The sequence below is a fragment of the Numenius arquata genome, chromosome 1, assembly GCF_964106895.1.
Source record: "Numenius arquata chromosome 1, bNumArq3.hap1.1, whole genome shotgun sequence".
NCBI lineage: Eukaryota > Metazoa > Chordata > Aves > Charadriiformes > Scolopacidae > Numenius > Numenius arquata.
The window spans coordinates 1273797-1296069 of record NC_133576.1 but is presented as its reverse complement, the minus strand read 5'-3'; the positions used below and the strand labels follow the sequence as shown (position 1 = coordinate 1296069).

The 22273-nt window shown below is 46.5% G+C and overlaps 1 protein-coding gene across 1 annotated transcript in view; it reads right to left on the bottom strand.

Annotated features, from left to right (window-relative positions):
* Positions 1-4414: 4414 nt before the first annotated feature.
* The window catches only part of LOC141467248 (alpha-2-macroglobulin-like protein 1), a 31489-nt gene continuing 13630 nt past the window's right edge, over positions 4415-22273 (bottom strand). The window contains exons 17-36 of the mRNA XM_074151745.1: positions 20832-21005; positions 19191-19296; positions 18556-18664; positions 18236-18461; positions 17903-18029; positions 17641-17762; positions 17408-17459; positions 17004-17087; positions 16265-16441; positions 14927-15008; positions 14673-14829; positions 12934-13008; positions 12031-12184; positions 9577-9755; positions 8963-9178; positions 7594-7715; positions 6759-6849; positions 5982-6050; positions 5627-5729; positions 4415-4461 (exon numbers count right to left, since the gene is read on the bottom strand). Coding sequence (XP_074007846.1) covers positions 4415-4461; positions 5627-5729; positions 5982-6050; positions 6759-6849; positions 7594-7715; positions 8963-9178; positions 9577-9755; positions 12031-12184; positions 12934-13008; positions 14673-14829; positions 14927-15008; positions 16265-16441; positions 17004-17087; positions 17408-17459; positions 17641-17762; positions 17903-18029; positions 18236-18461; positions 18556-18664; positions 19191-19296; positions 20832-21005 — 2472 coding nt within the window. The remainder of the gene's footprint in view (positions 4462-5626; positions 5730-5981; positions 6051-6758; positions 6850-7593; positions 7716-8962; positions 9179-9576; positions 9756-12030; positions 12185-12933; positions 13009-14672; positions 14830-14926; positions 15009-16264; positions 16442-17003; positions 17088-17407; positions 17460-17640; positions 17763-17902; positions 18030-18235; positions 18462-18555; positions 18665-19190; positions 19297-20831; positions 21006-22273) is intronic.

The following is a 22273-nucleotide window of genomic DNA, read 5'->3' as shown; positions in this document are numbered from 1 at the left end:
ACTGGACACAGTACTCGAGGTGGGGTCTCACCAGTGCCAAGTACAGGGGGACGATCACCTCTCGGGTCCTACTCACCACACTGTTCTTGATGCAGGCCAGGATGCTGTTGGCCTTTTTGGTCACCTGGGCACACTGCTGGCTCATGTTCAGCTGACAGTCGACCAACACCCCCAGGTCCTTTTCTGCCAGGCAGCTCCAGCCACTCTGCCCCAAGCCTGTAGCGCTGCCTGGGGTTGTTGTGACCCAAGTGCAGGACCCGGCACTTGGCCTTATTGAACGTCATCCCGTTGGTCTCAGCCCATCCAGCCAGCCTGTCTAGATCCCTCTGCAGAGCCTTCCTACCCTCCAGCAGATCAACACTCCCACCCAACTTGGTGTCATCTGCAAATTTGCTGAGGGTGCATTCGATCCCCTCGTCCAGATCATTGATAAAGATGTTGAAGAGAACCGGCCCCAACACCGAGCCCTGTGGGACACCACTCGTGACCGGTCGCCAACTGGACTTCACTCCGTTCACCACCACTCTCTGGGCCCGGCCTCCAGCCAGTTTTTAACCCAGCGGAGAGTATACCCATCTAAGCCATGAGCATCCAGTTTCTCCAGGAGAATACTGTGGGACACTGTATCAAAGGCCTTGCTAAAGTCTAGGTAAATAACATCCACAGCCTTTCCTTCATCCACCAAGCGAGTCACTTTGTCATAGAAGGAGATCAGGTTTGTCAAGCAGGACCTGCCCCTCATGAACCCGTGCTGGCTGGGCCTGATCGCCTGGGCGTCCTTCATGTGTTGCATAATGGCACTCAGGATGATCTGTTCCATCACCTTCCCAGGCACTGAGGTCAGACTGACAGGCCTGTAGTTCCCTGGATCATCCTTCCGACCCTTCTTGTGGATGGGCGTCACATTTGCTAGGCGCCAGTCGGCTGGGACCTCCCCAGTTTGCCACGACTGTTGGTAGATGATGGAAAGTGGCTCTGCAAGCACTTCTGCCAGCTCCCTCAGAACCCTCGGGTGAATCCCATCTGGGCCCATAGACTTGTTTATGTCGAGGTTATGGAACAAGTCCCTCACCATCTCCCTCAGAATTATGGGGGCTTCATCCTGCTCCCCGCCCCTAACTGCTAGCTCAGGGGTCTGGGTACTTGGGGGACACCCTACTCCACTGCTAAAGACTGAGGCAAAGAAGGCATTCAGTACCTCAGCCTTCTCCTCATCCTTTGTCACTATGTTACCTCCCATATCCAGGAGAGAGTGGAGGTTCTCCCGAGTCCTCCTCTTGCTATTAATATATTTATAGAAATTCTTTTTATTGTTTTTAACATCCAGGGCCAGGTTAAGTTCTAGCTGAGCTTTGGCCTTTCTAATCTTTTCCCTGCATAACTTTACTACACCTTTGTAATCTTCCCAAGTAGCCTGTCCTTTTTTCCAAAGGACATAAACTTTCCTTTTTTCCCTGAGCTGTGACCTTATCTCTTTGTTCAGCCAGGCCGGTCTCCTCCCTCGACAGCTCGCTTTCCTGCGCACAGGGACGGCCTGCTCCTGCGCTTTTAAGACTTCCTACTTGAAAAATGTCCAGCCTTCCTGGACTCCTTTGCCCTTCAGGGCTGCCTCCCAAGGGACTCTGTCAAGCAGATTCTTGAAAAGACCAAAGTCTGCCCTCCGGAAGTCCATGATGGCAGTCCTGCTGGCTCCCCTTCTCGCTTCCCTGAGAATCAGAAACTCTATCATTTCATGATCACTGTACCCCAGACGGCCTCCAACCGTTACATCCCCCACAAGTTCCTCTCTGTTTATAAACAGCAGATCTAGTAGTGCTCCTTCCCTAGTTGGCTCACTCACCAGCTGTGTCAGGAAGTTATCCCCGACACACTCCAGGAATCTCCTAGACTGTTCCCTCTCAGCTGTATGGAGTGCCCAGCTGATACCTGGTAGGTTGAAGTCACCCACCAGGACAAGTGCAAGTGATCTCGAGACCCTTGCTAGCTGCTTATAGAACATTTCATCAACCTCTGCATCCTGGTTGGGTGGTCTGTAATAGACTCCCACCACAATATCAGCCTTGCTGGTCCTCCCCTTGATTCGTACCCACAGGCACTCAACTCTACTATTACCCTCATTTATCTCCACACATTCATATTCCTCCTTAACATACAGGGCCACTCCTCCTCCTCTCCTTCCTTGCCTGTCCCTTCTGAAGAGCTTGTAGCCATCCATTGCTACAATGGATGATACCATGTTTCCTTCACTTTATATTCCTTTTCCCCACTTTTTTCTCTCCTAGGTACTTCCTCTTTGAAAGCCTCATCACTTCCAAATACACAGCCTGCCTTGTTCACTTTTTCTCCATTAGTCCTGGGCCTGTTGACTTTATAGCCTTACTTCGTACTCATGGCATGACTTCCCTGGTAATGTCTCCCTTTGTAATAAGCTTGATAAAAGTAGTACCCATTTTTTCTTATCTGTATCCCACCTTTTATGTGTGCTACCTTGCTAATGGCACTGATGAGCCATCTGCATAGACGCTACTGTCCTGTTGCCTGTGTTGCATTCTGAAATTCCTCAGATTTGTTATCTTTTTTGAAATAGTGCCACAGGTAAGGATTAACTAAGCCAGCTGAGTTAATGTCTTAACAGGATGGGACTGGGTGTTGCCAGAGTCTAAACAGGCACACAGTGACTGAGGCTGGTGAATGACCCGTCGAGAAGGCCTGGGCATGGGTGGTTGAAATGGGAAAACTGAACCCAGTTTCATGGGAAGTGGTCACCTAAGTCAGAGTCCAAGACAGGGAGATGATGATCTTCAAAGCAAACAGGAAGGGCTATACGTTGCTGTGTGACTGGCCCTGCAGTTTTCCAAGAAGAAGAAAGGGGGAAAGGAAAGTGATACCACAAATCGCACCTAGAGAGAGAGACAATTCTGACGGTTTACAGAAAAAAGATGAACACTGAGCAGTGGCACAAGATATACAAGACAATAGTAAAGAGGATGTAGTTAGTGCTGAACTTAAAGTTCAATGTGGGATGCCTGGGCACACAAACAAATCAGAAAAAAAACAAACAAAAAACCAAAACTGAGAACATTACACTTCAGAGGGAGAGACGCTGACTGCAGACATGTACACTCTGTGTGAAAAAATTCCTTGTCTAAAGGAGACACGGGGAAATAAAAAGTAACAAATGAAGTAAGAGAAGACAAAAGCAGAATAGAAAACAAGAGGAAGAGTAAGCAGGGGTCTCGTGCAGATGGGAAAGAGGCACGTACAGCGCACTGGAGGGTTAGGGCAACTAGGGAAAGACAGATTTGCCAACCGTTAAAGCGAAGAGAGAAGAAACACATGAGTGGACAGAATGCTTTCTGTCCAGAGAAAGGCAGCGACCTTTTGGGGAACAAACGTGCTTGGGATAAGCAGCTCTGGCCTCTTGGGCAATGGGGACTGGGACTTATGGTGTGGGTAGTGGAGGAGCAGGGCAGTGTGAAGGGGAGGGAAGCGGGGAAGTGGAGAACCAGGAATAATTGTCCCTTGGCTGCATGTAAGGGCTGACAGGGAACACCACTGGGCAGAGCAGAGAGTGTCCCAGGAGCGGGAGGTGGGCTGGAGCCCTTGTGGGAGCGTTAGCAGGTCTCGGAGCAGAAGGAGACACTCTGAGAGAGAGAACACGTTATTTTGGTCTCACGGCCTCCCTTCATAAGGCGCAGTCCTTTTCTGGCTGGAAGAACTGGTAAAGTAGTTCTACCTTAGCCTCCCCTTGCCAGTTCCTACTCTTCAGTTGTGACAGAAAGATGATTCACAGGGCCACGTAGTGAAACAGACCAGGGTTAAAAATGATTATTTTTTTTTGCTTGGGGTTTGGTTGCAGGCAAACTGTCATGTTAACTCAATGGAGAAGGTAGCCCAGAGATGGGACTAGGGGAGAAGAGCAAGACTTAAGCTACTGTGGTGACCAAAAGCAAAGTATGTAACCACGACCTAAGTAACGTTTTTCTCTTTTTCAGGCATTAAAGTCTGTGCAGACTTCATCAACTGTCAAGTCACTGCCTTCTTTCCAGGTTCCACATGCTTTATTTCACTTGATCCCAAACTACTGTGTACCAAGCCAAGTTTCATATGGAAACTTAGGGCATACGTCAAGGAAATAGGGTGTGTCCAACACAGCAGAGAAGAGGAGAGCCAGAGCAATGAAGTTTTCCTTATGGAAGCAGAAAACTCAGATTACTGGTTGCAGAGCCAGGGTGTTCTTCGACACATCTGTGGAAAAAAAGAGCAAGAAAAGGCAGAGTCCCTGATGAATTTTTAGGAAGATATCTAAGGACAAAGAGATCATAGAGGATGAGTTGCAACATCTTTTTGTCATTGACATAGGCATTTCCAGTTGCATTCAAATTTCAATTCCCACCTTGGAAGCCTGTTAACACTAACCCGAACTGCAAGGGAAAACATATTCTCTTGCTGTGCGGTCATCTGTAGAAACAAAAGAGAAAGGGTGGTGAGTTGCAGAACTGCATGGTAGGGTAATGACAAGCTTCTTTCTCTTTAACACAACTATCCGTTATCTTAATTTTTTACTCTTCAGACTGTGAATACAGGAATAGAAAAATGTCTACAGTGGGTCAGACCAACAGTCTGTCTCCCCAGCATGTCTCCCGTACAGCTGTGAAAGACCCTCTTACGTATTTTGATACCTTCTCGTGCAAGGATGTTTTTGTAAATGGAGAAACTTTCAGTAGTGTGTCCTGATAACCTTGGGTCTTTACTGATAATGACTATTTTCATGTCAGATAACAATTTTTAAATTTCAATTGTATGTACTAAGCACAAAAATTATTGTACAGGATGGAATAACAAAGAGAGAGCATTAAGTGACAATATTTAGCTCTGTAAATGCTGGATTAAGAAGTCTCCTCTACTTGATGTGGTGTAGAAAGGAGAACAAGAATGGAATTCAGTATACAACAGCCTACGGTGCTGCTTTCTAAATCTCCAGTGGTAGTTTTTCCATTTCGTTCTCAATTTTTTTTTTTTTTTTTTTTTAAAATAATTCTTAATATTCCATCTGCTGGCTTGGCTCATACCCAGCGTGAGGCAATCAGAAACTCAAAATGACTCCAAGATCTCTCTTCTGTGTGCTGATAGTTAATTTAGAGCTTTAAAGGGTAAGAAATTATTTTCCTATTATCCTCTGAGACATGGTAGGATTATCAGACTATCCATGAAAATCATAAAACTAAATTTTACCTTCTGATGGATCAGGGTGGCATTTATTTTAAATAAATGCCTAAGTATTTTCAAGAGAGCTAAGGAGCAGGAAAAGACATGGTAAATTGACAGAGAAGCTTTCTTTCCACAGAGAGGTAACTTGAAGCTAGAGGAAGTCAAAAAACAGAGTCACTTTGAACACATATATACCACACCATAATCATAGTGCCAGGCAGTCTCATCTCAAGAACAGAAAAGCAAGTGATTCTGCTACTTAAATGTAGAGTTTTGTACAGAGGAAACCCAAGCTTGGAGTTGCAGGAGGAAGTGCCCTGGAATAAGGGAGATAAGGGGATAAAGGGCAGAGAGAGAACTGCGTCTGAGTGGGGGTTAAAATAGTTACTCTTTGTCTGTGCCAGTGAAATCTCACCCGGCTTGTAGTAGTCATAGACATGTACTGTGGCTGCTTTCAGGTTCTGCACTTCAACATCTTGTTCCACTGAGATGTTAAGCTTCAGAGAAGTCTCACCCAGCTGGAGAGAAGAATAGAAGTGAGCAGAAATGCACTGACCATCTCAAAGCCATCTGCATACCAACTTTATTCCCTCTGCATCAGAGATTTCTTTCTCATCTTTCGAGGTTCTTCCACACTCTTCCTCTTTTTCCAAAATTTTAACCTCCTTGACCAGCCAAGAGATTTGTTTTTCTGATCTCTGAGAGTCCCAATGCAAAGTACTGCAGTTGCTACTACTTGAATGGGCGGCTGCCTGTGCTCTTCCTCTTACCTCTTCCAAGTAGATTATGACTTTGTCTGGGTTTATCTCTGTCTTTTTCACCAAGGGTATCTTCTCCAGCTGTATAGCAAGACAAGAGATAAGCTTGGTTAGTACCAGCTCATTGGCCTTCCCTGTTGTCTCACACTAAGTTTGGTATTTGTCAGTGAACCTCTGCTGATTGAAGCATTTGGCATAGTCAAGCGAAGACCTGCATTCCCCAACTGTAACAGCACTGAGATTTGTTGGGAGCTCACAAAGCCTTAGAAAAAGTCTTTTTCAGCTTTGGAACAAGTGTCCTTGAGCTGCATTCCTATTTTCAGCACTTGTAGCAAAGGGAAAGATGGTTAGTAGGAGAACATGATGGATCTTCTTGGCTATCTCCTGGAAAACTGAAACTCCTGAAAACATGTCATTGAAGAACTCTATGGGATTCAATGCTGCTTTATAAAATTTCTCTACAAATGGCACTGGCAACAGCGAAGGGTCCCAGTGCACCTCAGATGGTTCTCACTAGGTGCTTTTCAGCTTCTCTCTAACTTCTTGCCACATATGTGATCCTCACTACTGAACGTGAAAAACTGCACAATCAGTTCTGCAAGTGGGAAGTTGCCTTGTGAAATAGCCCACTGTATCTGTACTTGCTTAGTTTTATTAACTTGTAGTAAGATAACGTCGTAGTAGCCACCATTCTCCAGCAGTTCTTAGAGGTTTGGATATTTCTGGCAGAGCTACATCTGGAAAATAGATTTTCATATCTCCAAGGAAGGCCGGAGGAAAAAGTCTTACCTCTTTCACAGAGCTCTTCACAGGAATGAACCCTGACAGCATCTCCACCTCCACCAGGGCCATGTTACTGGTCTCACGGTCCCCAACGTAACTGGCAAAAGGCAGGAGAGAAGCACATTACATGTGGAAGGCATCACAGCATTTCTAGGAGTAACTAATGAATACTTCCAAACTCTGGCTTGCTCTACCAGTGATGTGAAAGGTCAGCAGCTTGTCTAGATGATGGGAGAAAGGGAAAAAAAAATACCTGCATCTACTTGCTCGATATGGAGACAGTTTGTGTAGCAAATGTGTTATGGATAATGTTCATGCTGCCCTCTATAACAGGTAGAAATGATCTTTGATGTTACAGATTGAGAGTGATAATGTTGGCATTGTTCTCTTCCAGGACAGTAGGTCATGGAGAATATGGACCAAGACATCCTAGACAGATGCAGGCAAGTGAAATGTGGATAGTGACTGGAATTTCTGCTGTCTGGTTTCAGCAGAGGTTCACTCTGCAGGAGAATGCATCTCAGCAGCCAGGTTCAGCCCAGGCTGCTGAGTGTCCCCCACGGGGGGAGCTCAGGCTCTTGGGAACACTGCCTGGTGCTCTGGGGGCTGCTAAGCCACCCCATGCTGACTGAGACAGGTGCTGTGATTCTGCCAGTGCCTTCCCATGCTTCCCCAGACCTTCATTCTCAGTTCACAATCTCTTCTGGATCTACGGAGAAGACAATGGTGTGTCCGTGTGTCTATGTCTCCACAGACAGAAGGTTTTTATAGGGTTCTGGTCATGCTACTGGGGCTCCCAATTCTTTCCACTGAAGAAAGACCCTCAAGGAAGATCCCATACCTGGCAGACACAAGGATGTCAAGCTGTTTCCTGACACCATCACATTCTCTTGGTACTGTTTCCACACCCAGGACAAAGATCTCTTCTGTTTTTGGTGGTGGAGTGTTATAGTACAAAGTGATCTGGTGGGAGAGAAGACACCTCTGTGGAGTGCTCTGGAGCTTCCCTGTATGAGCCGAAGGACTAGCTGTGCCTCCAGCTTTTAACAGATTGGCAACCAGCGGCTATCACAGTTGGCCCCAGCTGTGCTTCCTGTTCAGACACGCTGTGTTTAGCACGTAGCCTCAGATACACCTGCCAAATGGAACCCTCAGCGTGGAGGCTCAGCTATCCGTGATCCGAGGCCTCGCTCCATACAACATTGTCTCAGTATTTTGGAAAAAAAAAAAATATTATTAAGGTGCGAGAAAAAACCCTGCCCACAAGGAGAAAGAAGTGTAACTGTTAACTGTTGACATAATAGTAGCTCTGGACCTCAAGAGGAAAAACACTGACAAAACGAGTACAAAACCCTTAAGAAAGAGAGAAAGAGCAGAGGATCAGAAGAGGATAAGTCAGCATGAGGGATGATCACACTCCTCTAAAGAGTGGCACAGGCCAATCTTCCTCCACCTGCCTGGTGACTGACTGTCTGGCCAGCAGGTACTCATTAGGTGTCTCGTGCTTATTGACTGTATTCAAGTGTAGCTGAGTAGTATGAGTCCTGGCTACCTCCTACATGCATTAGCAATAAATAGTTGTTGTGTCCTCTTGTCTATACACTCCGTACAGATTCTCTGTGAACACCATAAGAGATGGATGAACAGAAGTGGCCCAGTGAAGGAGGTTTTCACAGGGAGTGACTTGATCCTGCAGTTCTTTGCTGCATGAATGGCTCATAAACAAAACACTATCAAAGCTGCCCCAAAAATAAGACGTATTCTCCTGATGGACCAGTTGTGTTCACGTACTGGGATAAGACAACCTTGGTCCTATATCATTCCCCATCTATGCATGTGATAACAGCCCACAGAATATTATGTCAGAAGATATAGTGCTTAACTCCTGAAGCAGTGACATCAGCAACGTATGTTTGACATAGAAGCAGGTACGGTTCTGTATCTCATCACTCCGGACTTCGTATCTACTGATGTCTTAAGAATGACTTGGCTCTGTATCTTGGGATAGCAAAACTGAGACATTTCAGCACAGATGGTTCCAATAAAACCGTGTCAACAGAGTATACCTGAGCTCCTTTACGTTTGACATGATTCTGCCTAGAAAGCCAAATCCTACTCAGAATTTGAGGCTACAGTGCCTGCTTACAGCCAAACCTCGTTTGAAGAGTCAGTGGCAAAACCTGGCAGCTTTGTTCCTTGTTTACGCTCACCTGTACATAGACACAGCCACTGCCAGTCGCTTGCACGGTGTACGTCGCTGGGACTGCAAGGAGAGGTGCTTGATGCAGGACCAACTTGTTGTTCCTGTGCACGTAGAACTCCAGCGTTGAAGCCTCCTCGCCTTTCACTGTCACCTGTAGGTCTCTGATCTCCTGAGGAATCAGGGCTGCGTACCGAGCCAGGGCCTGCAGGCTAACAACTGTGTCCTGAAGGTAGAGGGAGAGTCACTTTGCTATGGAGCAACGTGGTACGAGATCTGGCACACTGAGTCAGGCACTGCAGGGAGAACTACACACCTCATGGCCCTGATTCACACTCTTACACAAGCGGGGTCTATGCCACTAAGTGCACAGGCAGCAGGATGACTTTTGTTATCTGGAAAGGGTGGCTTCTGAGCCCTGGGGCTAGCAGTCCCAGGACCTGGGTAATCCCAATTACACCACGCAGAAAAAGAGTTTCCCCGTGTCATTCCCGTTCCCAAGCCAAGCTCGTGTATGCCTGTCTGCCAAGGGTGGATCTAGAGTGACACGCGTATGAGAGACGTGCACATCACTCCAGGCACAGTATTTCTCTCCTTCCCCCATGACTTTCCCCAGCTCGTTACCTGCGTGGAAGCAAAGCCGCCAACGGCATTTCTTTTTCCACTGAGCCAGTGCACAAGCTTGCTCACTGAGGCTTCGTTGAACGCCAAGTCTGGTTTGGAGACATGAGCCAGGAGGATGTAGGCTCCTGTCTCAATCACAGAAGAAGAAGATTCACTACTGGAATGTGATGTCAGGAGCTCTGCCAACAGGGGGAGAAACACGTGGAAGATAAGAATAGTAGATCCCTGCGAACAATAGCTTTTCCTGCCCTGGTACCCCTCGAGGACCGCCAGTTCCCTGTACACCATTCAAAATGCCTGTGCCTTTCTGGGGCATCCCAGAGGGCAGAAGCCAATCCCTCCTGCTGTTTTTGTACTCTGAAGGGCCAGCCATCTATGATAGGCTCCATTTCTTCCTTTGAAAACACAGAGAGATCCAGGCCCCAAATCCTCAGTCAGTACCTCTAGGAAACATGTTCCCCTAGAAACTGATTGACTCTGAACAGAGGCTTTTTGTTTGAAGTACAGTCCTACTCTTTTTCAGCTCTGTGTATATTCAAAGCTACGTCCCCAGGTGATAGCATTTTTGCTGTTTCTGCATTTACCTAGTCTAACAGGGTCCCCTGTACTGAAAAGCTCTAGGACTTACTTCCACTCAGTTGTATCTGTTGTACCAGAATTGGTCGCTCTTTGAGGGAGCATTGCTGGCAAGCTACTGAAGGAGCAAGACTGCTCAAATCATTTTGTTGTCATCCTCACCGTGCAGTTCACAGGCTAGGACAATTTAAGCTAGAGATGGGCTCCCACCTACGGTCCAAGCTCACAGGCACTGAATGCATCTGAGTCTGGCTGAATGTTTTGCTGTAGTGACAGTGGAGGTGCACAGCTAAGAATTTCGATTAATTGTGCCGGTGTAGCCATCTTCTGTGATGGTACAAATGTGAATACCTGAAATGCTTTTAAATTCAGAGTCAGTTTTCAGAACAAACCTTCACTTTTTAAATGAGAATCACAAAGTCTCTTGTCTGGATAAAACCAGCATAAAGACTTTAGAATTTAGCTTAGGGACTCCAGGGACTCGTATTACTTCGTGATGTTTATCACAAGGGATGGTTTTTGCATGAGGGAGCTGTGATTTGTTACCTCCAAGGTGACAAAAGCAGAACAGTATTTTTTCATGAAGTGGCAGAAGGTGTCTTGGAAATGCAGCTAGAGGTGACCTACAGATTAACCTTGTTTCTTTAAAAAGCACCAAAGTCCTGTTTGATATGCAACTGTAATCCTGTTAGTGAGGCTAACGGAATCCCAGCCTCCAGGCCACTGGAGGTGTCTCTAGCCAGCAGAAGATAATCCTCTGGGGCAGAGATTCTCCTCTGGCTGCAGCTGGTGGCTGCAGTCGCATCCTCAGACTCAGTAGGAAGAACACAGACACATTTAAACATGTAGCACAACACCTTTCCCTTACTCACAACTCCATTGCTCTTGTCAACTCATTTCTAACTATTATCAGTAGAAGCAGGAGCCAAAGAAAACTGTCATTTGACCCATTGACTGTTTGTAGTGCTCCAAGACCTAGGCCGTTAAGGGGACTTTTTCCAAAGTGCTTGGTAGGTTAGAAGCATCAGACTGACTGAACATCAACGAGAATGTGCTTCAGTCACTTGTTCTATATGTACTTTCTGAGGCAGCTCTGAAACAGTATTGCACTCAGTGTGTGCTATTCTACTCCTTCCAGTCTGCCCACTAGCCGCCCTGTGAAGCCAGCTGGGCAGCTTGAGTGGCTATGCAATGGACTGCACTGGTAGCTGGTCAGGCTCAAAAGCCCTCTCTCCCTTTTTTCTTCTGTGTTATTTCTCAGTCCCCAGTGTAGTTCACCATACCGATGGATGAACAGATGTGGGGAAGAACTTACTTAAGCCAAATCAGGTATTATTGTTACCAACTGTTTGACCATAGGCTTAGGTGCTTTGAAACCCCCACCTGGCATCCTCATTCAGGTGAGAAGTCCATTTTTTGCCAAGTTAAAGAGACAAAAGGAAGAACCAAGCTCAGCAGCAAACAAAAAAGATGCGTCCACACGAGGGCCCCGAGCAGCAGTGGGGAAGCAGTCAAAAGGTTTGAAATCCGCAAGTAAATGTCCTGACCAGCAGCTGAATAGACATGGTGAGGCAAGTTTCCTCTGCAAGATCTCTTGTACTATGTAGGAATTGCTGAACAATGGTGGGAGCACCACAACTCACCACAACCACACAAATTAAGCATGGGTCACTTCTGCTGCTTTTGATTAGAAATCGTTTCCTGGCTCTGAGAAATCTAGAGACTATCACAGCTTCCAAAAATTACTACTTTCTGACATGAACGCCAATCCGAGAATAGTTAAATTTCGCAAGTCACTGCAACGAAATCTTATAGATACCAGGCCTTAAACAGTCATTATCTCTAGAACTCGAAATCTTCTAAACAGCAACAACCTACCAGTTTCCTTCTCCAGCATACCCAGGAGCTTCTCTCTCATCTCCATGTCCTTAGTCAGTGTGAAGACATAAGCCATCAAGGACTTGACATAGAGGCTTGTCTTGTCAAGTGCTACATTCTTGAGGCAACGTAAGGCATTATCCAGCATAGTGTCCTGAGGACAGAATCCAAACTTAGTGAATTTCCTCTGACCGATTTTTGTTGTGAAAAATCTATCCCCAACCCTCAAGTATCCCAGATACATCCTTGATGTATTTCACTGCTAGCATCTCTTGCAGAGCTGTGGAACGTGAAGTAGAGCAGAAAAAGCATCACTCGCTGTGGGTTGAAAATAAAGATGTGACTGGATGGATCACTGGGACAGTGGATTGTTAATACACCGGAGAATTCAGCTGTAGGAAGTGTCTGGCAACCCACTGGCTCAGAACTGTCAGACCTGCATGCTGTGGATCTCGACTCCCGAGGGGGTATGGTGTTGTTTTCAGTATTGTACCAGTAAAGCTGGAATATCAGCCCATCCTGGCTAGAACAGTCTACACTTGACTTGAAGATCACTGCTTATATTTCAGGCCTGAAGGAGGGGGGTTGCATACCTGAAAGGTGGTCTTTTTTTCCCCTTCTAGCTATATTGGTCAGTTTAATGGAAACTATTACCTCTCCCTGCAAGCCCTGAGCCGTTTTCAGAAACAATTGTTTCCTCTGAGATCTGTTGGGAATGGCCATTTATATTAAGAACTCCTTAGCCAAATTAAAAACTTCCCATTAAGCTTATTGTGTACAAAGGTGGGACATGGCAGAACGTTTCACCAAGTCAAGCTGGGTGCTCCCTGAAACCACAGACCTGGGGAGGAATGAAAGATGCAGCATGATCCCAAGCCCTGCAAGAGTTTGGATGTGACTTACATTCTTCTCCAGATGGAGCTCCGCCAGCGTAGCAGTGACATAGGCTGTTAATGAGATTGTATCTTCCACGCCACCCTGCAGGTCACACAGACAGACATCAGAAAGGGACAAAATCAATCACTGCTTGCCTGTCATAGTATAGCTACCGAAACTACCTATGGATGGCGTACCTGAGAGAGTACAGTAGCATCCCTCTGGCCATTCTTGGACATGTGGGAACTGAAGGAAAGCACTCAAGGCTCACTTACTAAATATCATGAAGTTCTGATGTTAAGGGCAGCCTCAGAGCCACATTGTGCACACAGCCTAGGCATGCCTTCTCATAGAAGGGCATGAAACAAACTGTTAAGCTATGTATTTTAATAAATATGTTACAATTCGACACGTGAACGAAGTTTTTATGAAATTTTCATACCATTCAACTGACTGTGAGAAGCTACAAGTTAATATGGGTGAACCGGCTCGCAGGACCCTCTTTTCCTATCAGAGGACATTCCTTCTTGGGGATGTTCTGCCTGCATCCTCAGACATGAGTCAAGACTACATCTAAAATGAAGGGGGAATTTTGGGCTGAGATGCCGAGCAGCATCATTCACACTGAACAGCAGAAACTTTGAATTGTAAAGGGATGGGGGGGAGGGGGCAAAAAGGTTCTGTTCAAATAGAAGACCCAAGCTGAGAAATCAGTGATAGTCAGACAAGGATGAACAGTCTACATGTAGAATCATAGAATCATAGAATCGTCTAGGTTGGAAGAGACCCTTGGGATCATCGAGTCCAACCATCTACCCTACTCTACAAAGTTCTCCCCTACACCACATCCCCCAACACCACATCTAAACGTCTCTTAAACACATCCAGGGATGGTGACTCAACCACCTCCCTGGGCAGCCTATTCCAATGCCCGACCACTCTTTCTGTGAAAAATTCTTTCCTAATGTTCAGTCTAAACACTCTGGTTTACAGAGTGTAGAGTCTGTACACTCTGGTTTTATTTTTGTACTGCATACAAATTATATTTGTATATTTTATTTTACTGTACTGCATACAAATTTTAAGGAAAAAAGTGTAAGCCTTTGCTCTGCTAAACTAGCAGCCTGCTTTCTGTCATAAACTTGCCTTGTATTTCATATGGGCAATTTTGCAATCCATACAGTCTGGATTATTCTTACTTTTACAGAGACAATTGTATTGCCATACTGCATTGCACACTGTTTGGTACCTGAGTACTAGGGCATGTTCACCAAGATTTTGGGGCATTTCCAGCTAGACTGGAGGGATCATTTGAGGGATGCGAGGCTTCAGGAGAAGTCATACTTGTTGGGCAGTGGAGGGACAACTGTGTCTTCAAATAATCCCATATTAGAGCACATAGTCAGGCCTGTCCGGGGAGTATTGTGCATTGTAAGGCATGAGAAGAGGGAGAATCCAGTCAGGATATTCTAGACAAGCACTAAAATATAAAAATATTTTTCCCTGTGCCCTTGAAGTGCCTTGGCACCATTAGCCATGGTGCCTTTCAGCTAGAGTGAAAACGAAGAAAGCCTAGCAGAGATTAAAAGCTCACATAGAGGAAATGCCTGCTGGTTTAGGCCACACTTTTTCATTCTCCCTTGGAAAGATGCCTTGGCTGTTCTAGCCCATGGGGACATTTCTTCGTGCTACTGTGCACAGTGGAAGAGACTGAGGAAGCAACCCTGTGCCCCACACTGTGTTACTCCCATTTCTTGCAGCCATACCTTCAAGTCATTGTTGAAGAGCTTCCCCACACTCTGGAAGCAGCCACTGGGCAACTGGTGCTTCTGCAGCCAGAGCAGAGCGCTTTGTATATGATCCTTATTGATGTAAATGTGAGAGCTGGCTTGTCCAAAGGACCTGGCTACAAAAGCTGTCAGCCTGTGAACAGAGCACGAAGGAGCCCCATGTCACAGAGCGGAGCTGAACCATCAAAGACAATAGGTTTGGGATGATAGCACCAACTCCGGTTGCTCACCATGTGTTGCCCTGTTTGTCAGCTTTCCCAAAGGCACTGTAGGAGCCATCATCATGTTTGTAGAGCAGCTGACGCTGGTAACCTATGAAGACAGGTGCCAGGACACAACTCTCAGTGTGAGGACCTGCAGCATCTCAAACTGTATCCTTGTTGTGGGATACAGCCCCTTGCTGGGCTTCATAGCAAGAGACTTCCCCAGGCCCTACAGTCACAGACATTGAGGCAAACCTACCACCCCACAATTCCCCGTGCATCCCAGAGCATTGGTGTGACAAGAAGCAGTCGCACAGCATCACTGAAGTACACCACGTAGCTGCTCTATGTTCCTAGAGCTACTATGGATATCTGCCCTGCTGGTTTTGCAGAATGGTGGCATGCTCAGCCACCTCACTTCTCCCCGTGCCCCAGGGAGCCCTCACGGGCACCTTGCTGTGAATGAAAAGAGCTGTAGGAGTGAGGAAGAGGAAGAAGACTTTTCCTAGAGGGGACCAAGATGAAATCCTGTTTGTTTTTCAGCACTGCAGCTAGCCCTGCTGGGACTCAAGAAAGCACTTTTTATGGGATGAACAAAAAGTGACAAGGCCATGTCTTTAAGCTCAGAGGGTGGAACACTGTCCGCATCTCTTTGCTCTTCCTCACCCTCTACATGGCCCCACTGTGTACCCTCCCCCTCGCCCCTCTGCGCTGCCGTTCTCTTGGGTAGCCCACCCTCTCCCAGATACCTGTCCCAACTTGCAGTACAAGAGAAAAAGGGGGAAGGAGAGGGAGGGAAATCCTATCCATGGGAGGCTGCTGCGCTTGCACCATGGCAGGATAAGGAGACCAACAGGCTGGAACGCGAGGCACGTTGCAAAATGAGACAAAGACAATGGCACTATATTAAATTCAGATTATATTGGACAGAGCTGGCATGCACCCACAATACGTGTCCTAAAACACAGGGAAACACTAAGCCACCGAACTCCTATCTATCTATCTATCTTCAAAGGCCACTCTTTATTCCAATTAATAGCAGGTGATGCCCTGTTTCCACAAGGGACTTCTGTCCCTGATAAGGGAACAAACCACAGGTATCAAATAGTGATGGAGATCATTAATTATGCACAGCCTTCTCAGAGAAGCAGACCTAATACTGCAATAACAGGCAGTTACAGAAGTCCTTCTTCTTCACAAACACACTTTCCTTCCATGAGACATTTCCCTTATTCTCTGTGATATCTTTCTTTGTTACAGCTCTGGCAATGCCCCCACTCCTGCCCTGCACCTCCCCACCAGACCAGTGCCCCACACTCTTGATTTACAGCATTTTGCAGTAGAAGGAAGAAGGATGATGCTTACCTGTTCTCAGGAATTTCAGTGCTTTGTCTTCAATTTCTGGGTCCAGTTGCTTAGTCTTATTCAAGTACTGGAGTATGAAGATGTTTGGTGCAAACTGAACCATGTTCTGTTCACCGCAGCCAAAGGGCAGCTCTAGCAGCTTGTCTAAATTTTGAAGTGCTGGGCCCATGATGTCCCCTTAAGTTTGAGGTGGAGGGTCAGGAGAAAGGAAAAGCACAAACATTCAGCAGTATGAAATGAAGGGACTGCTGCCTTCTCTAAACTCTACTGGGATCCTGGAAAAGAGCCAGCACCTCACTGAATGGAGATGATTAAGATTTCTGCTGACCACTCCTGAATTATTCCAGCACAGAAAGGGAAGGTGTCATGGTTCTGGGAGGAGGGAGAGAATGCGAAGATGAGGGAATCTGAAGAAAGGAGAGGAGAGCTGTCATTCCTGAGTGGGCACCAAGGAGGGAAAAGAATTATGGAGGTAAATTAGGTAGAAATCTATAGGGATGGTTTTGGTTCACTTAGGTGGATTGCAGTGACAGACGTCAGAGGAGATATCCTGCCACTTGGGGATCACCCAGAATCGTTCCTTGTGAGAGGAATAAATATGGAAAAAGATTACTTGATCTGCGACATCACAACCCTTACAGTTTGTCTCATGAGGAACTGGGCTGATACATCATTAAGGCCGAAGCGTTGTGCAAACTCTTCCCACTGGGGACCCAAGGGCAGGGAAAGCCTTTCTCACCAATCACCGAGAAAGTGGCTCGGCCAGACCCCTCCAGCACTTCTGCAGGCAGCATCAGGGAGAAATCTTCAGAGACGGTGTTATCTGAGGAAGGTAGAACCCAGAAATTTATCCCATGGAAGAAGTATCACACACAAATATAACATCCCAAGGCGACCCAGGTGAGACTCAGTGTGACATTGAGTCACAGCAGCCAAGACTTGCAAACAAATGCCTCAATACTGGAAACTTTGCCACGTAGAAGACAGACATGGACAAACTATAGCGGTTGTTCTCCCAGGCAGGGATGGTGCCACCAGCACTAGCTCTCTGACAAATTCTCCCCACCTCCAGGTATTTACAGTAGCCCTGTCCCTTCCATCCTGCTCTCATGAACAATACAGTCAGGGATTTTTGTCCCGTACCTGCAGCACAGAGAAAAGCGTTTTGGGTCTTCTCTTGTAGGACACCTCCTGGCTGCAGACAGAGATAGAGTAGTTTAGGTAGGGAAGGTCGGAAAGGAACTGACTGTGTCTCAGCAGACTTCTCTGCTTCCAAGAAGGGGCTACACTTCCTCTTAGCATCTTGTCAACTGCCTCGGGGGACAAGCCACTGTCCCCAGGTGGGGACAGGTTCTCTACTCAGAGGTGTGACTAACCTTCACAAGCAGAGGTTTTATCACTGTGTCTCTCGCTCCTCGCAAAGGTGTTACAGCAATCCTGTTATCACACAGATCGTGTGAATCTTCTGCTGTGCTGCTCACAGTGACGTTCACTTTGCCTGCAAGGAGCAGAGGGGAACACTGCTGAGCATTTGTAGCAGACAGTCGTACCTCTAGACATCAAGACCAGACTTGCAGAGGCAGGCAAATGCCACCCCTTCTCCCGCTAGCTGCCACGCATCCCTCTGCTCCACCTCACCCAGCCTGGTGGCTGTCACATTCCACTCAAAGGTTTTCGCTTCATTGGTGCAGAGGCAGCTGGTGAATTGGCAGCCTGGACAGGCGTCCACCTTTAGTTCTGGGGTCTCTGTGAGGGTGGTGTGCACCTGAACGTGGTGGGGTGTACAAGCACACATTGACATAGCGTTAGTACCAGGCACTGCACAAAGGAGCCAACACCATGGGTCATGAAATGCGAGGCTGTGCTTTGTGGTGCAGATGCCAGTATCTAGGGCTCCTGAGAAGCTCATAGCTTACCTTTGGGCTCAAGCTTTTGCTCCAACAGAGGCTGTGTGATTCAGGGAATACTCACCTGGATACAATCCTTGAGGTAGTTGAAGACAGTGGCTTTTAGGCTGAAAGTCTCTCCTTGGATCACAGAGTATGGCAGTGACAGGTCTACAAAGAAAGGCTGGAAGACCCTAAGAGTGGCCAGAGAAGAGAACCCAAAGCCAATATCAGCAACACAGAAGGTGTTGGCATTCCATTCTGTGATGGTGTCAGGTACATCAACTTGGAGAGATGCTTTGCCCTCGTCCCTACAGCAGGAAGAGAGTGAGGAGAACTTGCTCAGAAGCATTCAGAAGTCTCCAGGCGTCTTTCTGGGAAAGGCGGGTAGAAGCTGTTACCAACCCAACAGAGACCAAATCCCAAATCCAGGTCTCTGGGAAAAGTGTCCGTGGTTTTGGCTTCTTTGTGTTATCAGAATGAGGTGCAGAACCACCATGGCTAACATGATTTTCTGCAAAAAAAGGAAGTGATACCTCAGCAAATAACATGCTACAGGTGAAATTAGCTCGTCATTCACAGGCAATCTAACACAAACTATAAATGCTTTGTGACACAGAACAAGAGTGGACAGGGTTGTAGTTTCAACTTGGGGAACACAGCTTTGAGGAGACAGAGTTGGATGGAGTTTAGCCTGAGGTTCAGTCTGGCAGATCCAGCAAGTTTGGTCTGGATCCAGAGGGAGACAGCATGCTCAAATGGAGTCACACGCTTTTAAATAATCTGTGAAAGAGCTGGTGGAGAGCATACTACATTTTCTGTGAAGAGCACAGGAAACAGGGACAGCCAATAACACACAGAGAGTTGAGCTTTTATCTGTGATTTATAAATCAGGTCCATTGAACTGGGCACAAGCTTTGCTCCTCTCGTACACAAACGAGACACAGCAGGATGGAAGTCAGCTTTCCCAGCTGCAGGCTGGCCAGGACTGGGAGAGGACAGACCCTTCAGGCAAGGAGATGGACATGTCTGCTCCTTACCAACCACATGTTCTTTTCCAGAATACATCTTTTTCTCAAAGCCTGGTCGCATACAGGAGACTGGTTTCTTGATCCTAGTATTGGTTAGTATTTTCATGCGCAATTTCTGGGAAAAGAGTGAAGAGAGCAAATCAATGATAAATAAAAGGGAAAAAGGAATGCTGAGAATATCTTATGATAGCAGGTATCATAAAGGGCCTGGTGGTAGCTGAAACACTTTCAAACGCTGCTTTTTTATATACACATGCATAGACTTACAGGCTCAGACTCCGGACAATGCATGAGGAATGGAAACCAACTTCTGTGGAATACTGGGGCCAATTATTACTTCTCATAAAAGTGAATTTCAACAAGATCTGTCCTTCATATGCCCGACCCTAACAATGAGCCAGAGTCAAACATCATATATCCCATGAAAAACTTCAAAGAAAAAAAATTAATCTTTAAATCTCTGCACAGTTTTAGAATTGAAAGATCTGAATGGCTGTTTGTTCACACACAACCATTCTTACGTAGGTCAGTACCTGTCCTGGCTTCAAAAACTGATGGGGAACTTGGTCACAACTTAGTACAGATTCTGCTTGTGTGTGAATGAGACTCGGCTCTGAGGGCCTGTGATTCACAAGGTGGAAATACTGGGTTGAATGCACCTTCACGTGCATGGGCTGAGAAGAGGACATCACACCAAAAGAACGTATTTCACCCTGTGAGCAATCCTTGCTTTGATTTAATGGTCTGCAAGTCACTGAGAACTCTTCTACTTTCTTGAAGAACCAAAACCCTTCATGGGCCTTTATGAGCCCTCATCCCTCCTGTGGAGGCTGTACATGCCTGTGGACTCAGTTACATGTTACAGGACAGTCATCTGCTACAGGATCACTAATAACTGAGATGTAGTGGGATCTCCTTTAACCAGCATCTGACATAGTCTAAGAGTAAGCATCTGGAAGACATCCTTTGGGGGGAGTCAGGGTCTGTATTTTTAAGCTAGAGTTCTCTCAGCCAGCGAAGCCCATGCAACTCAGAATCCATTTTGGGTTGGTTTTGGTGTGGTGTTACCCTCTTCCCCTATTTTAAGGTGATTTTACTTGCATATATTTCTTTAAACAGCATTCTGTCAGAAACAACACTGCTTGGGTTTCAGTTAGCAGGCATATTATTAATCTTTTTCTGGCTATTGTGCTTAGCAGATTAGCTTATGTTGTCTTTTGTCTTGACAGTTAGCTTTAAAGCCAAATTGTGAAGGACTGCTTTTTATTAAAAATGCTTTGGGGAGAAGTAAGAAGAGACCCGATGAAACACAGAGTAAAGAATTTTACAAATAATAGCCAAACAGCAAAATATGGTGAGGTGCTCAGGTCATATGGGGATATTCTTTCCAGTCCCACTTTGTAGACACGGTAGCCTAAACCAAGTTTGTTCATTTTTACATTGTCTTCCTCTAATCAGGTGTTTTGCACTATGCTTACTTGTAAGTTTCATCTTTCCCCATAGTCCCCAAATGAGTGTGGCTACACTGAAGAACAAGGTACAGATGACTTGTAGCAATGAAAGTCTGAAGTTTGCTGAAGGTAAATTCTTGTAGGCATTCAAGAGGACATACTGGCTCAGGAAAAGTTTGGTGCAATTGTAGAGACTCACCTTAAACAGATTAAAGACGTCGCCATCACTTTGGTACCATGGTGCTCCCATCCGAGTCTTTTTGTGGAGACCGGGCTGCTGGGGCAGACAAGGGTATGCCTCGAAGTCTTCCAAGTGATAAGGGAACCCTCGCCTTCCAATTGTAAAGCTGTCATCAAAGACCGCCTCATACAGCTGCAATGGAAAAACAGAGCTCTTCACAAGGAACTGGCCAAGAAGCGTGTGTATGGGTCAAATGTTTGGATTGTAGCCCTCTATTATGCTTTGTAAAGCTTTGAAGTTGAGGAAGTTGGCACTGGCCCAGCTTATACTGAAGGACATGAAGCCCAAGGAGTGTGTGTAGGCAAGTAGCTTTTAGTCTGCAGACTTTCACCTCCGACAGTTCAATCCTTCTAACTCTAGCGTAGAAGATAGATTGGGAAAAAACCCACATGATTCAGTTTGAGCACAAGGCATTGGCACATCTGACTTACATATTTCATGATTACTACTTTACATGCCTGTTGGCAGATGCAAGTGCTCTGCGCTAGAACCGCATTCCTGTAAAATGGAACCCGAGAACACACTGTGGGTTCTATCTACAGGCGCAGCAAGTCTCCCTGGATTTGGTGAGGCTTCTTTGTAACAGTCTGGCCTGCTATAACTTAACTTACAACTTTTAAACATGTGTACTGTCTCTGGTATACATTGTGGAATTTATGCCAGGATTTTCAAATCTTGCAATATTTTTGTTCTAAGTCTTAAATTCATGGAATCATGGAATCACAGAACTGTCAGAGTTGGAAGGGACCTCTAGCGATCATCTAGTCCAACTCCCCTGCCAAAGCAGGGTTGCCCAGAGCACATCACTCAGGACTGCATCCAGGCGGGGCTTGAAGATCTCCAGAGAAGGGGACTCCACACCCTCCCTGGGCAGCCTGTTCCAGGGCTCTGGCACCCTCACCGGAAAGAAGTTCTTCCTCATATTTGAATGGAACTTCCCATGTTCCCGCTTGTGCCCGTTGCCCCTCGTCCTGTCACTGGGAACCACTGAAAAGAGTCCAGCTCCATCCTCCCTCAAACCGCCCTTTAGATACTTGTAAGCATTAATAAGGTCTCCCCTCAGCCTTCTCTTCTCCAGGCTAGAGTCCCAGCTCTCTCAGACTTTCCTCATCAGGGAGATGCTCCAATCCCTCAATCATCTTAGTTGCCCGATGCTGGACTCTCTCCAGTAGTTCCCTGTCTCTCTTGAACTGGGGAGCCCAGAACTGGACGCAGTATATTCCAGTTGTGGCCTCACCAGTGCTGAGGAGAGGGGCAGAATGACCTCCCTCCACCTACTGGCCACACTCTTCCCTACACAGCCCAGGATCCCATTGGCCCTCTTGGCGACAAGGGCACATTGCTGGCTCATGGATAGTTCACTATCCACCAGGACCCCCAGAGCCTTCTCCTCAGAAGTG